Here is a 15,770-nt window from a genome sequence, read left to right as displayed (position 1 = left end):
ATACCTGGTATTTTACTTTTGCTATGCTTGTATTCGATACACATTACTATCCCTTTAATGATGTTTAAACATTGTATTATAAAACGTTCATACACCTGTGTTATTCCATCAGGAGTGAATGCATAAAAAATACAGAATTCTAATGCAGGCTGAATAAAGTCAATGAACGAGAATGGATGATGTTGTAATATGTCTAATAGGATTTTAGTCAAATGTGTTATATTTTTCGCATAATTCCACTAAATTGGAATCAATCATCTTTAAGTAAGCTCCTGTAAAGAAATAAAATTAAATATAACATTATTTCATTTCTTAATAAACATTATGTAATATTTGGAAGATTTTATCTATCAAAACCATAACAAAACTTTCATTTTTATCATTAAAATCAACTAATTCACACAATTCATACAATTTATTATATATTCTTTTTATATATGTTATAAAATACGAAATAAGATGCTACGAAGTTAATTATTAATATAATGTTTTAATATATTCATTAATTCATTATTAATTTGCTATTTGTTAAAAATATATTTTTAATATTTTGTAATAAATAATAAAATGGTTACAAAACTATAGTGGTTACAAAATTTATTTACAAAAAATAATGTGATGGACTTGAAAGAGGAATGCTAATTATTATTTACTTACTTGAATCAAGCATCATTTTAGATTTTAAAAATAAATTTTTGAGAAACAGCATACATACTTCTGATTCATGTGGTTTTTTAATACCAAATACACTCAGTTTTCTCAAAATTCTCAATGTCAATAATGCTTTTTCTAAATTTTCATGAATTAATTCTTTCGATCCATTACTGCTCACTAAATTTAAATACAATTCTGTTTTTTCATTAGAAATGCTAAGTATAAATGGAAATATATTTTCAGTAAGCTCCTGTAGAAAATAAAATAATTTACTAAGTTATAATATAATTTGTACCTCTACATATGCAGGTATCCAATCACCTGAAAAAGTCGTTTATCCCCAGTTAATCTCTTTGATGAAAGAGATTTTATAACATGATGTGTTGATAAAAGCGCTCTGTGCTGTTGCAATGAATCATCATTTTTAAGAGCTTGCATTAGTGTAGGCATTAATTCTGGCCATTCTCGAGGACAATCAAATCTTTAAAGATCCAATTTAATAATAAAATACTTATAAAAGTTAAAATATTCATGATAGTTTAAACTTAACATATTGTAAAACAAATTAACTTGAAGGATTTTATAAAATATTTTATATAGAAAGACCAAATTGATGTGTATTTTTAAAACTTATCATATATATTTTCAATACAATTTTGACTGTACAATATTTATTACTTTTTTCACCTATTTATCACTGTATTGTCATACTTGTTTTACAGACGTTAATACACATCAAGTAATTGTAGTGCACAAATAAATTTCACATGCCAAATCTTTCAAAAATTAGATGCTTCAATATCAGTACAGTCTATTATTTGAATCTTGATATTAAATTACTTACGTACCTTGCTATTTTTGCTATGATCACGGCAAGTTGAACAGCAATTTGACTGACAGGTTCATTAAATGAACTAATAATTGCATTTCGTATACCCAATTTTTCATCTTCGGCAATACAACTTTAAAAAGCAAGACTTTTGTAAATGCTTATAACATAATAACATATTGCATATATATTCCATTTTTAAACTTTGTAATTCTTACTTCGGAGCGTTTTTTCGCCAATATTTATCAATGCCATTCTTGAAATAAAGTGCAGCTAGCCATCTAATATTAAAATTAATTGTTTGATTGGCAAATATTTTCTGAAAGAACATATATCATTTATATACAAAAAAATAACATTTATGTATGATTGTTATTAAAAACATACTAATAATACGCTGTAAAATCCTGGTTGAATTTCCCACTGATTTAAAATCATTTCTGCCGGTTTTAATATGTTAGCATCTTGACTGCAAGCTGCTTGCAGAGTTTCTAATATAGTATTTTCTGAATTAAACGCATTCATGGTTATAAATTTTTAATACGAATGTTCTATGTAACATGAATAATTTTTGGTTATTTTAAATTAATTTATGTTGATAACATTAGCAAAACTAAAAAAGTAAGAATATAAAACAAGAATGTCAAAATGTCAGGGGTGCCAACTGCGACGGAGAAGAATAATATAAACAAAGTTGTTTGACAAAAAAACTGTAAAATCCGTTTAAATTTTATAGTTATTAACTCCAGATTGATATTGAAACATATTTAAATGGTTATCAAATATTATCTAAAATGATATTTAACAGCAAAATAATAAATTAAATACTTAATGTGTTAATACATTATCATGCATATTAATGATTTCATAATTGATATTTAATTTCACATTTTATGATACATAAAATCAAAGTTTAATGGAAGGTTAAATAAAAATGCAAACATAAGAATCAATTTTGTATTTATAAAATTACAATTATATGTATTTGTATAATGTATCAATCCTCCAAATGTTAGAAGCACAGAACCTGTAAATACATTTAACATTAGCAAATAGAAATAAACGGATTTTAATATAATTAAACATTACAAATTTCAGTACATGATTTGTCTGTCATAATTACTCAGTAGCAGAACTGAGCAAATTTATTCATCATATTAATATAGTTGTAAATATTGAAATATATTACCTTCATAAGAATTGACAAATATTGCAAGTGGACCCGTTCTAGATCTGTAGTAATGTTGAAACTGCAGCACCTATAAATATATACATAACATTAACAACCAATAACAGCTAGATTATAATAAAGTTCTATATTATAAATATCAGTACATAATTTGTCTGTCATAATTACTCAGTAGCAGAACTGACTTAATGTATTCATCATATGAATATAAGTGCAAATATTCAAATATATTATGTATTACCTATATAATTGTGTTGTAGGTGTATTGGAAGAAGTCCAATCTTTGATATCTTCCATTACAAGACAATCTAGAAATAGATTTCATTAATATATGAAAGGAAAATATACTATGAACAAAAACTAAATAAAACATTCAGTAAATAAATTTTCTTTCAATGATATCAGTAGCAGAACTGACATAGTGTCACATCATATGAAATATATTGCAAACATGTCATAGAAGTTACCTTGATTTCATGAAAAATCATCCTTAAAATGATCATAGTGCCAGGCACCATATCAGTTCCTAAAATGAAACATCTACATTAATAAAAAAAATTAACACACCAAATTAAATTAATAAATAAATAAGAGGATCAGTAATGAAGCTGTCTTCAAAACTATTCAGTAGCAGAACTGACAAAAGTCACATCATTTAATTTAAAGCAATATATTTTATTTCTATATACTTAAAAGAACTTACATCTTATCAAGTAAGTTCAAAGGAAGTCGTCTTTCTACAGCTGGTATCAACCCTGAAGACTCGACAACGATGTACTCTGAAAATTATAAACTAATTTAAAAAAAATTCTAGCATTTTAAAATGCTAAGGGTTAATAAATTCCTCAGCTGGTAGTGCATGTTTACAAATAATCATGACTCATTTATGGTGTAATTTTTCATCATAAAATTATTAGACAAAAATGAAAAGAAACAGTATTTACCTTATCCAGAACTGTCTCTTTACATCGAAAGGATGTGGCTATCATTTCTTTGAAGTCAAACCTGAAATAAATGAATTATTATAAAAACAAAGTAGCGGAAATGTGTCGAATACCGAATTATATAGTTCTTCAGCTGGTAGTGCATGTTAACAAATAATCATATCTCATAAAAGGTGTAAGATATCATCATGAAAATAAGTAATAGTATATTAAATAATTGTAATTACCGAAGTAAGCTGCAACCATCTTTGTACATCACAATCGAATTAGGTCCACGTGGTTTTCAAGACTAAAATCTAAAGAAAACAACATTTTTAAAAAAGCACATAATTACAAGAGACTTATTTAAATCAAAGATATAATCAGCTGGTAGTGCATGTTAACAAATAATCATTGATGTATCATTAAAGGTGTAACATATCATCACGGAAATATAATTCAAAATAATTTTATTTATTTATTTTATAACAACAAAAAAATACAAAATATTATTTACTCACTATATAATTAGCTCTGGGTAATCCATGACTCTCCATAACGTAAGCCATCATTTGTACAAAGTATTTTTTCCAACGAAACCTCTTAACCAAACAAATTTCTTGACTGAAATAAAATGGCTGTGTGAATCAAGTGAAGCTTCCGTCTTCCCTCTTCTTCATGATTGCGGAAATACCAACCAATAAATAACTGAACAGTGCCATGAAGTATGAAACAAAACTGAGTTTACCAAACCCGGTAATATAATATATTTAAATGTTTAGCCCTAGGCAATATACTAGTTCTAGTCAAAATAGATACTGATATATTAAAATCATAAATGAATATAGAAGTTTAAACAAGGCAGCATAGTCATATAAGTGATAGTTTATACATGATTATTTATTAAATACATACATTTAAATAAATAATTTATAATGTAATGTAATTTAAAAAACAATCTTTTGAAATAAAATATTTTAACATTCTTTTATGTTAAACATAAAATATTTTAACATTCTTTAATGTGCTAAATGCTAGAAATTCTTTTTCATATAATAATCTACCTATTCCTAAATGTTACATGCTATATTTAAACACATTGTTTTTACTAAAATGTTTCATTATATTTAAGTATCTTTAGAACTTAATATATTTAAAATATAATATACGTTGAACATTTTGAAATTCTTAAAATAATTTGCGAAGCTAATTGGCATATTTAAACATTTGAAGTCTTTTAAGACACTGAATACAAAATAACTGTTTTATTTATTTTTACAGGTTCATAATCAATAAATAAATCATGAATACAAGTATGGCTACAAAGTTCAGGCCCACAGACATTTAAATAAATAGTTACACACGTTTGGTAAAATCATACATCACTTTTAACATTTAATACTAAACGCATATAAAAAAAATCATGCCAAGAAATATAAAATGTTCGATCACATTATTTCAGGCATTTTGTCATTAATTATCTAGTTTTGATCTTTTAGCTGGAGTTCCTGTCTCACTGCTTTGAGAATTAGAATCTTCAGAAAATGGCATATTGGAAACAAATTCCGTTGCTCCTTGAGAGTCGCTAACTGTAGAAAAACCTATAAATTTATCTTGCATTAATATTACATAATTTATTATTATTAAACATGTAGTAAAATTAGAGAAAATGTATAAAATAACACTAAAAAACTATCTGATACTTGAAAATTAGATTGTAATGTTATTATTACCATTCAAGAACTTATTCTAATAATTTTTCTAATGTCTCAAATTAAACAATTTTAATCTTACAAGTATTGGAATCCTCTGTTAATCCAAAATTCGAATTTGAAGAATCTGTAGTAGGTTTGTGTGAATTCTCTTTATTTTCTTTAATGCATAACTTCTTCTTCTGTTCGCTACTTGATACTGGAACCCACTTAAATATCCTCATTGATGTTTCACCGATAGTCACCCATTTCTTCTCCCTGTAAATAATCCATTTATATTAAAAAGATAAAATAAATGTTCACAATAAAATATTGTCATACAATGATGCTTTAAAAGTGTAGCTATTTTAGATTTTATTTATTTATTATTATTTGGTAATATATATTGTCCCTAACCATAAGAAAAATTTTCATACAAAACGATTGAAAATTGTATGACTTAATATACAATAATAATTGTATACAATAATAATTGTATATTAAGTCATACATGTACATGGAAACAATTGCAAGGAAATGATATTAAATGTTTCATATTATTTTGTTTATATATAACAAATTTATAACCCACCAATGGCGGACCTTGTCAACTGCTTGCATACGAAGTTTATTATCATCTTTTGCGCGACTACGCGTTTCTGCTCGTATTGACCGCGACATTATTTGATTGACTATTTTAAAGAGCGATTTTAACAGTATTCGCAATTTAACATATTGTTTTTAAAGTGAATATTTGGCAAAGTAATATATTACATGACAAACAACTTCAGGAGTTTGTTATCAACTTATATGTTACACGAAAATATATTTATAATACTTTCGTTTAGGATGCTATATGTATCACAATTTTCCAAATGAAACGAAAAATTTAAAGAATACGAGCAGTAAAATGAATTATTTTGACTGCACTGAACACCATTATTCATTATTCTTGACCCACACTTCACAACCTAGGATTCAGATCTGTATTTATATATGAAGTTAGGTACGAATGAGAATAATTGATGAAGTTATCGATATTTTAAAATTGAAAGATTTAAAATCTAAACAATATAATAATGATTTAAAAGATAGCAAATTGATTTTACTATCTTAGACTGTTATTATTATTAATTAATATTATTATTATTAAACTATTATTAGACAATATTAAAATATATTCATTAGATTTAGTATGTAGTAAATTTGAACACATTCTAGTAAAGCTAGACAAAATCATAAAGTTAGAGGTATCAATGATTATCACAAATAATCAGTATCATAATAAATAATGAATATCATTAAATTTAAGTAAAACAAGAGAAAATTTAAACGTTTTCATTCTTACTTTAAAGACTAATTTTTGTATCATAAACTGTGTACATATATTAATAATATTGATTGAATTACAAGCAATTTAAATATTATGAAGTCTTAAAGACTCCTGTAAATTATATAATGATAACTTAAAGACTCCTGCCTGTAAATTATAGAATATATATGTAGTTATAATAAATAAAAAATAGATAAATATATCTAAAATAAAACTTCAGAAATGTGTTATGAATATTTATTTTATATTTTTACATAACAGTTTATTCTTCTGGTTTGCTGAAAACCAGAGTATAGCCACATTTCCCACAGTAGTGCCTATCGGTCATGGCCGCCATGAAAACACCAGCCCCACAAGCTTCTCCAGGGCATTCACGACGCATGCGGAATATTTTTCCATTTTCATCAACCTAAAAAAATATTTAAAGTTTAGACATTTGCTCAGTAATTTTACAAGGATACAATGATGAGAATGATTGATATTTAATGTGTACTGTGTAATGTAGTCATAGAACAATCTTGTTTAAATTTAAATAATTAAGAAGTAGGCATTCAAAATTTCCATTTTTATACTACATATATTTATCAGAATGGCATTGGATATGAAAAGCTTACAAAATACATTTAGTTATATTTATGATTAATAATATGGCAGAAATTTTGATGCTGCGATATACTTATTTTAATAATGAATATTATGGTGCACAATACAACGTCATGAATGTTGGATTTTAATAATCGTTATCAAGTACTTTTTCAAGATTTATTATAATATGAATTTTAAATATGTTGTGGAACTATATAGCTTTCTAAAATCTAAATAATCCCTTTGATGTAAAAGTTGTTATAGCAACAATGATCTCTATGGATCATATTAGCATACGAGAATAGTATTTATCCGTTTAGTAAAGATATTGATAAATTACTACAAGTAAATAATTGATTAGAGCATTACCTTATAGCATTTTAAAATTGCGAGCTTGACCTTCTTCTTCTTGTGCTTGATCTTTTTGGGAGTGGAATAATTCTTCTTCTTACGTTTCTTGGCTCCACCTCGAAGACGCAAAACAAGATGCAAAGTGGATTCTTTCTGGATATTATAGTCAGAAAGGGTACGTCCATCTTCTAGCTGTTTGCCAGCAAAAATCAACCTTTGCTGATCCGGAGGGATTCCCTCTTTATCTTGAATTTTCGCCTTCACATTTTCGATAGTATCTGAAGCTTCGACCTCTAAAGTAATGGTCTTGCCCGTAAGGGTCTTAACAAAAATCTGCATGTTGGCCTGCTATCTGCAAAACATAAAATATTAATATAGAATAGAGCAAGCCACACTTATAAAAGTTTATTTAACACATGGTAAAAAAAAAACTTGGAGCATATATTTCATTCATAACAGAAAGTATAATTCATGGAACGACGAAACTGATAACTATATAATTATTGCTAAAACTCACTTAAAAGTTATTTCACTATAACCAAAAAATAAGACCCATTTCAATCATCCACGATGGCAGAAAGGAAAAAGATATGCAGTGTTGCCAGATCATTGATCCACAGTTCACATTCTGAATTAGATATGAAATACGTAATAAGCGGCAAATTTGAAATTTTGAAACGTTTGTAAACTTTATATACCAATGATAGAGAAATAGTAATACGTATTACTGTTATAATTGATTTGCTTTATTATATTAAATATATTACATACAAATACAAGCACAAAACACATACAAATGTGTGCACAAAATGCAAACACAAATAATAATATTATATTATATATATATATATATATATATAATATTTTTTTTTTTAATTTCAATAATTATTACAACTGCTAATTTATTAACATCAAGTAATATTGATAAATAATAATATAAATTGTTAATATTTAACTACCTAAAATATATTAAACTAGACACACGCACCATAATTCTAAATTTGAATAAATATTTATATTTAAACCACTTGTCCTGGGCCCGTAATATTTAAGAATGTTTCTTCAGATCATGAACTCTATTTCTATAGAAAGTTTCATTAAAATTAATTACGAAGAAATAGCCAGGCCGATCTTTACGGAATAATCAGCACGTTTTCCAACTTCCAACTGATGATGATCAAACAGTTCAAACGGTTTTCAAATTTTCAAAAACGGTTTTTTCTTCTATCCCTGAAGAAATGGCTCGGCCGATTGTTTCACCAAAGAAATTAACACGAGTCCTTATAAAAATGATCTTTAATACATATTGACTTCTGAAATGTCGATAAATAGCGAGTCATACTTTCTGGCGAAAACATTATAGCCCACACTGTTAGTCTATCATTTATATTATTCTATAAAACTTCATAAAAATAATAAAAGCAGCCATAAATAACTTGATAATTTACAATTAAGATTATTTTAATTAAAACTTCTTGATTCGGCCCTGTAACTGAAAAATACAGTTTTTACTGGAATATTGCTATCTCCACATGGACCGCGTTCAACTGGCAGTAGTGCAATCAGTCTTGGAGCAATCAGTACTAGAAAAAATCATTAGGTTTAAATTATTATTTAATATTACAATTATCGATATATATATTCAATTTAGAGTTTATTAAAATAAAAAGTGTTAAAAAAGTTTCGAATAATGGAGAAACTAGACTATCCCGAAGGACCCACGGCTCTGAGTAAGGCATTAAATGCTCCAGATATTTTACTGATGGGTCCTGGCCCCACAAATTGCCCCGAAAGGGTTCTGAGATGTATGTCTTTGCCAAATTTAGCACCCTTGGATCCTGCCTTATGCCAAGTAAGTTTATAAATAATATATATATTGTATAAAATATAATGTACATTTTTATTATAAAAGGAACAGAGTAAAAATAATTGAAATCAAACATATTTTGTCACATTATCGACATATATGCATTTATTTCAAATAACTGCATATAATATAATGAAAAAGCAATTAAATAATTCAATAAACACAATAATTTAATAAATTTGTATATTGTAATAATGATCAATATGCAGATAATTTTAATTTAATTTCATAAAAAAATGAGGGTTTTTAATGAAATTTGGAGTAAAATATTTAAACATGTTTATTTTTCACTGGAGTTATAATTATGTTTAGTTTAGTCTTCAAAACATTCAAATTCAAGTTATTAATAATAATATTTAATTTAATAAATAAAAATTTAATTTATTTACTGAATATTTTATTTTTATAGATGTTAATTTAAATTTAATTTATGTTATGAGATCGATAATTCGACGCAATCTTCTTGAAATTGTTTCTCAATGTAACATTGAAATATTTTGGTAATTAAACCTTTGACCGGGTTACCCAAAAGATAAAGCATAAAGATATAATATTGAGTTAATTATTCATTAAAATCTAGTTTAAAACAGATTGTAATAGATACTAAAAACGTTACTTAATGATAATTATATATTTTAATTAATTATAATAAATTTTGAACAATAATTTTACGATAAACAAATATAAAAAAAATATTTATTTGATTTTTCAATATGTTTGAAGAGAATATACAAAGTCTCCTTCTTCAAGAAAACATATAAACGATTATGCATTTATACACCTACATATTTATCTACTGAGTGCTTTTTAATATTAAACTTCTGATTTATTTTCTTAACCAATTTTTAGTTTAATTACTATATTTGTTCATAATCTGCAGTCATAGGTCATGTTTCTTTATGGTTTCATTCATTAAATTAATTATGTTATTAAAAACTAAATTATGTTTGAATTATTTTAACACTATTTAACAGTTGAGTTGGTTTTGTTTCATACATCTCAACAGGGTGGATGTTTATATCTAATTTTAATTTAATTTTTTAAATTAGATACATTACACCTTTCGTTAAAGTATCTTTTGTTCATGTGTGTGGCTTTGCAGTTTTTTTTTAAATAACTTGTTTAATATAACCAAATGTATATAAAAAATTACTTAATTTATATATAATTATATTAAATATTTTTATAAATATTTAATAAAATAAATGAAACATAATTTAGTTTTTTTTAATGATTCGATGGATGCCTGTAATTTTTTTACATTATATATTTATACAGCTGAATAGTTGAATGATAACCATATCTTATTCAGATCATCCGAATGAATAAAATAATTTCTTATTTTTGCAGACTTTAAATTCATCCCAGAAATTTCGTCAATATCTAGATTTTATCTGTCTAAAATTATCAAAATTTGAATTTACTTAAGTATTATATATTACGATAATTATTATCATGATAGATTATGGACGAAATCAAAGATGGTCTTCGTTATCTATTCCAAACAAAGAATGAATTGACGCTCGTAGTAAGCGCAAGCGGGCACGGAGGCATGGATGCTGTTATCAGTAACCTGATAGAACCAGGCGAAGTTGCTCTGGTGGACACCAGCGGATTCTGGGGATTCAGAGCCGCCGATATGTCTAAGAGATACGGTAAGACTGAAGTCATAAAGGTAATAAAGAAAACTAGTAGGGTGCAAGGCATCGTGTCTTAAGGCAAATTGCTGTAACTTCCCGTACCGTAATTAAAATCTTGGTACAAAACCCAAAAAAATTACACAAAATGTGTACACATTATTAAAATCTCTGTAAAACATCTGATAATTTGATGTACATATGTCCAATAAACATTTTTGACCCTCTAATGACATTTTTTAACTTATTTTTATTGAGAGTGTATAACCGCTAGACCTGCCTTTCCAAAAATTCAATCAGTTCTTCACCTTATCAATGCGAGTAAAATGTTTTTTGAATTATTAAAATCGAACGCTCCGTTCTCTTAAAAACTGAGTTACCGTTTTTGCCACTTTTTGCCCCGTATCTTCGGAAGAACTAGACCTGCCTTCACCAAAACTAATCAGCACGTCTCCTTATCAATACGAATCGAATGTTTTTTGAATTATTCAAATCTGTTGAACGGTGTTCCCGAAATCGTCGACAAAAATGTGTATCCGCACACGCACACACATACACACACACATACATTCATTTTTTCTAAGATATGCCAAAATGTTCAAAAACCTTTGAAACGTAAATTTATATAAAAATTTTCATTTTCGATTTTTTTGCGATTACTAATACGGAAATTTCGCTCATAGTACAACAATTATGGATCATCTACAATATATCATCAACACTCCTAGGTGTGTATTATAAAACTTCTTTTTTATATATTAATTGAACGGCGATCAGAAACTTTTATCAGAGTTTTATGAATAACCCAAACAGTTGTTCTATTACTATTAATGTGATTTTTTTTTATTACAACTTCACCAAACAGTATAGAATATTCAATTGATGAGGCAATGCAGAGTAAAAACGTTTTTGTTAATTAGGTTTCACGTTTTTGTTGTTGTATAAATCTTCACTATAATAATTATTATTTGTATTATATATTTTTACTCTAACTAAATAATTCTCTTAAATATTATTATTATTATTTATTAGGAGCAACGGTGTACGAGATTCAAGCGCCCTTGGGCACACATCTAACTGCCGCAGAATTAGAGGATGCTTTAAAAAAATATCGCCCAAAAGTATTTTTTACGACACACGGAGATTCTTCTACGGGGGTTGTATTTAACCTTGATGGCATCGGCGACCTATGCCACAAGTTAGTAATTTTTTTAAATTTTTATTAATGATAAATTTTTAGTAAATAATTTTGTAACCATTTACTGCTGAATATTTGATCTTAATAATATTTCGAAATAATTTATTTTTCTATTATTTTTATTTCAAATGAAGATATACTTGCATTGTTCCTGGTTTACAGATATGATTGCCTCATAGCCGTAGACACGGTAGCCTCCTTGGGCGGAGCACCCTTATTCACAGATCGATGGGCCCTCGACGCCGTTTATTCAGGCTCTCAAAAAGTATTAGCCTCGCCAGCAGGTTTAGCACCTATAACATTCAGTCCGAAGGCTCAGTAAGTTACAAAAATGAAATATATATATATATATATATATATATATATATATATATTTCATTTATTATATATATTTTATATATATATATATATATATATATTATATATATATATTTTATATATATCTATACATTTATTATATATATAATGTATATATAAATAATAAAAGATTATATTATTAGATTATATATATATATATATATATATATATATAATCTAATAATATAATCTTTTATTATTTATATATACATATATATGTATATATATATATATATATATATAATCGATTTTATAAAATATCTGTAAGAAGTAATGATAATGACTATTCATTAAGGGTATTTTAATATTAACTATGACTTCAAATTCTTAGAAAACATGCACGATTTTGCAAACAACAAAATTATTTAATCGGAATAACCTACAGATAAAAGTAAATTAATTTACAATTAACAATTATCCATTTCTAAGAAAACTTAGACAAAAAAAAACTTATTCAAAGAATATTTCATAATAAATAGACTTATTGTTTTTTCGTCGTTCATGGAATTTTTAAAAACCTTAACCAGTGACATAATAAAAGTTAAATCTTTGAATATATTATATCTTATTTTGACTAAAGCTCAATTAATAACTTATTACAGAAATTACAGAAAGCGAAAAAGGCTTTTTAAACACTTAATATCTAATATTATTCAAAAATGTAATAGAAATAATTTTACCATAATTGATTTCTGATATTTCCAGAACAAAAATATTGTCTCGCAAAACTCCATGTCCGGTGTACTATTGGGATATGAGCATGCTGGGTGATTACTGGGCATGTTATGGACGACCTAGAATGTAAGGATAGAATTAAGTGTATATACTTGACTTATTATCAATTATAATAAAATATTAATAACAATATTAATAATATTTAGATATAATGCATTTTATTCCAACTTAGAAATAAATACAATATATTTATTTGACTGTCTGTAGTATATTGTCCTTCCGCTCTGGAGACAGTCGCGAATTATCAACCTTGCCTAATAAATTTAAGTACTAATATAATTTAGTAAATGTTACCGTTTCCTATTTTTCCTTTAAAAATATAAACTGTATCATTCCAGTTATCATCATACCGCTTGCTCCAACCTCCTGTATGCCTTGCGAGAATCCTTGGCAATTGTTATTGAAGAAGGTCTACCTCAAATGTGGGCTCGTCATAAAAAAGTTTCCCAAAAACTGCAACACGGTTTGGAAGAATTAGGCTTCAAATTGGTAGTGCAGAATCCAGAGCAAAGACTTCCCAACGTGACCACTCTTTGGATACCAGAAGGTGTAAATTGGATAAAAGCCTGTGATTGGATTATGGAAAGGTAAATAAAATGTTATAAAGACACGTTCGCCTACTTAAAACAAGATGCGATTTAATTTTTTACGAGATACGAATTACAAATTTTACGCATCAAATGTAATTAAGTTTTTTAAAATAAAGTATTTAAGAATATTGATTTCATGCAGGTATAATATAGAGATCAGAGGTGGATTAGGACGTACAATGGGTAAAGTATTTCGAATAGGTTTACTGGGTCCAAACGCATATGAAGAAAATGTAGATAAAGTTCTTCAAGTATTTCCACAAGGTGTGAAAAACGGCATGTCCGAGAATGGTTCGAAGTAGTTTACAAATATTATGAAAAAAATAACATATTAATAACTACGTAAATAATTATTTTAGAAATAAATAAATGTGTGTTTTTAAAACTTTGTTTTATTAAGCTACTATTTTATATACAATGATATTATTTGGAAGCGCTTAATTATTAAACAGTATAATAAAAAACAACTTGTGGAGGGATTAATGTATCTCATTACTACATGAGTAATTTTTAAAAAAATCTCTGTTTTGTATTTTCTATACTAGTACAATATATATAAAGCACAAATTAAATATACTCTGAATAAGGATAATCATGCATTAAGGCGTTATAGACTTGATGTATATACAAATTGTTGATCGGTATAATATGGAAACTAGTTATAAATATTACTTAATATTTAAATAATCAGTAAATTAATAAATATATTGTGCAGTACTATTCAATTAAATGAGTAAAACTTGCAAAAATATCTAAAATAGTTGACATTGACATGAAATAATGATTCATATATATTTATAAATATGTACATATCAATAATGACTATTATTTAGATGTCCACATCAGTGCCTATACAAAACAATATTTATTTTAACCGCAATGATTTAAATTATGCAAAACTTGTATCAGTATTAACAAAAAAAATCATTAGTTCAGCCTAATACTATACATGAGAAAATTATTATTTTTAGTTGCTGTTAACAAAACAAAGGAATAGTTGTTAAAAAGTCTTGAAACGTACATATTTGTGGTTGGTTTATTGCCCTTATAAACTAATAATTTAGTAACAGTTTAGTAATACATTTCAGCTGCTTCCTTTCACTCACTTCACATTTCAAGTTTATGACTAACAGAAGTTTCAGTCTTGGCTTATTAAATTATGTACATATATATAGAATTTTAAAAATATTTCATAGATATACTGAAACATTTAAATATTGTTGCTTAATTGTCAGAGAGTGATTAAATACTTGCATTCACTTTAGAGTCACACATAATATTTTGATCAAAATAACTAACTTTTTAAAAATTCAGATCGATAATAAAAACAAAGCTATTTTGATCAAAATATTCACAAATGTTCAACTGTGCCAGCAAAACTGTGTAATAAAAATAAAAACTTATGATTAATTAAATCTAATGAATAGAATTATTTAACAATAAATACAAATAAGTGGTGTGAAAAATATTTTCAGCCATTTAAAAATAATTTCTAATCACGTAAACAGTCTTCTTTGGTTTGTGGTAACAATTTTTAAATTGAAGTTACTTTAGTCGATATTTTGTAGATGAATAAATTATATGCATATATATATATATATATATATATATATATATATATATATGTGCATACATAATTAAGTATAACCAATTGCATGTGCAATTATTTTAATGTAATCTTAAAATAATTGCAAAGTTGTATTCTATTTGACTCAAAATCTTAATTTAAAATGTCGTGCAACCACTTTCAATTTAACATGTGTATAATAAATATGCCTTAATATAAAAACACATAGTTAATTAGTAATCAATAATATAAAAATATCATTAC

General features: G+C 26.1%; 3 protein-coding genes and 1 long non-coding RNA gene across 6 annotated transcripts in view; 1 reads left to right on the top strand and 3 right to left on the bottom strand.

The window, feature by feature from the left end:
• LOC113366016 (polyubiquitin) overlaps window positions 1-8,151 on the bottom strand; it is a 27,914-nt gene extending 19,763 nt beyond the window's left edge. Inside the window, exons 1-3 of one of the 2 annotated variants that reach the window (XM_026607564.1) lie at window positions 8,073-8,151; window positions 7,574-7,907; window positions 6,849-7,028 (exon numbers count right to left, since the gene is read on the bottom strand). In XM_026607564.1, the coding sequence (XP_026463349.1) occupies window positions 6,882-7,028; window positions 7,574-7,894 (468 nt within the window). In that variant the 5' untranslated portion in view covers window positions 7,895-7,907; window positions 8,073-8,151 and the 3' untranslated portion in view covers window positions 6,849-6,881. Of the gene's footprint in view, window positions 1-6,848; window positions 7,029-7,573; window positions 7,908-8,072 lie in introns of those variants that run through there. The other variant, XM_026607563.1, reaches the window with a different exon arrangement.
• Window positions 2,700-4,281, bottom strand: LOC113366019. Its single transcript, XR_003366250.1, has 7 exons — window positions 4,117-4,281; window positions 3,844-3,912; window positions 3,617-3,677; window positions 3,376-3,451; window positions 3,140-3,198; window positions 2,914-2,980; window positions 2,700-2,742 (listed from the first exon to the last, which is right to left on the bottom strand). It is a non-coding gene; the product is annotated as an uncharacterized LOC113366019 (long non-coding RNA).
• LOC113366017 (B-cell CLL/lymphoma 7 protein family member B-like) lies at window positions 4,844-6,210 on the bottom strand. Of its 2 annotated transcripts, none has more exons than XM_026607567.1 (3): window positions 5,890-6,210; window positions 5,390-5,565; window positions 4,844-5,196 (listed from the first exon to the last, which is right to left on the bottom strand). In XM_026607567.1, the coding sequence occupies exons 1-3, from the start codon at window positions 5,922-5,924 to the stop codon at window positions 5,069-5,071; spliced, it is 339 nt and encodes a 112-aa protein (XP_026463352.1). In that variant the 5' UTR covers window positions 5,925-6,210; the 3' UTR covers window positions 4,844-5,068. The 2 variants fall into 2 exon arrangements, with proteins under 2 accessions (XP_026463352.1, XP_026463351.1); XM_026607566.1 differs by having other exon boundaries at window positions 4,870-5,196; window positions 5,879-6,196.
• A 1,094-nt stretch (window positions 8,152-9,245) lies between the features above and the next one.
• On the top strand, window positions 9,246-14,241 carry LOC113366966 (serine--pyruvate aminotransferase-like). Its single transcript, XM_026608606.1, has 7 exons — window positions 9,246-9,407; window positions 10,885-11,077; window positions 12,092-12,257; window positions 12,420-12,575; window positions 13,320-13,415; window positions 13,688-13,936; window positions 14,082-14,241. Exons 1-7 carry the CDS (start codon window positions 9,246-9,248, stop codon window positions 14,239-14,241), a joined length of 1,182 nt encoding a protein of 393 aa, XP_026464391.1.
• Window positions 14,242-15,770: the final 1,529 nt, after the last annotated feature.

This window comes from Ctenocephalides felis, unplaced genomic scaffold (genome assembly GCF_003426905.1).
Source record: "Ctenocephalides felis isolate EL2017-DRISC unplaced genomic scaffold, ASM342690v1 CF-g0.4_SCAFFOLD_01170, whole genome shotgun sequence".
Taxonomy (NCBI): Eukaryota; Metazoa; Arthropoda; class Insecta; order Siphonaptera; family Pulicidae; genus Ctenocephalides; species Ctenocephalides felis.
The sequence above is the reverse complement of the archived record's forward strand: the minus strand, read 5'-3'. Positions and strand labels throughout refer to the sequence as shown.

Bases quoted from the DNA above. Each gene is read 5' to 3' on its own strand.
- LOC113366966 (XM_026608606.1), top strand. From the start codon at position 9,246: ATGGAGAAACTAGACTATCCCGAAGGACCCACGGCTCTGAGTAAGGCA. The intron at 11,078-12,091 runs GTAAGACTGAAG...ATTATTTATTAG, and splicing joins CGATATGTCTAAGAGATACG to GAGCAACGGTGTACGAGATT. The intron at 13,416-13,687 runs GTAAGGATAGAA...GTATCATTCCAG, and splicing joins TGTTATGGACGACCTAGAAT to TTATCATCATACCGCTTGCT.
- LOC113366017 (XM_026607566.1), bottom strand. From the start codon at position 5,967: ATGTCGCGGTCAATACGAGCAGAAACGCGTAGTCGCGCAAAAGATGAT. The intron at 5,566-5,878 runs GTGGGTTATAAA...GATTATTTACAG, and splicing joins GTTGACAAGGTCCGCCATTG to GGAGAAGAAATGGGTGACTA. The intron at 5,197-5,389 runs GTAAGATTAAAA...ATAAATTTATAG, and splicing joins AACAGAGGATTCCAATACTT to GTTTTTCTACAGTTAGCGAC.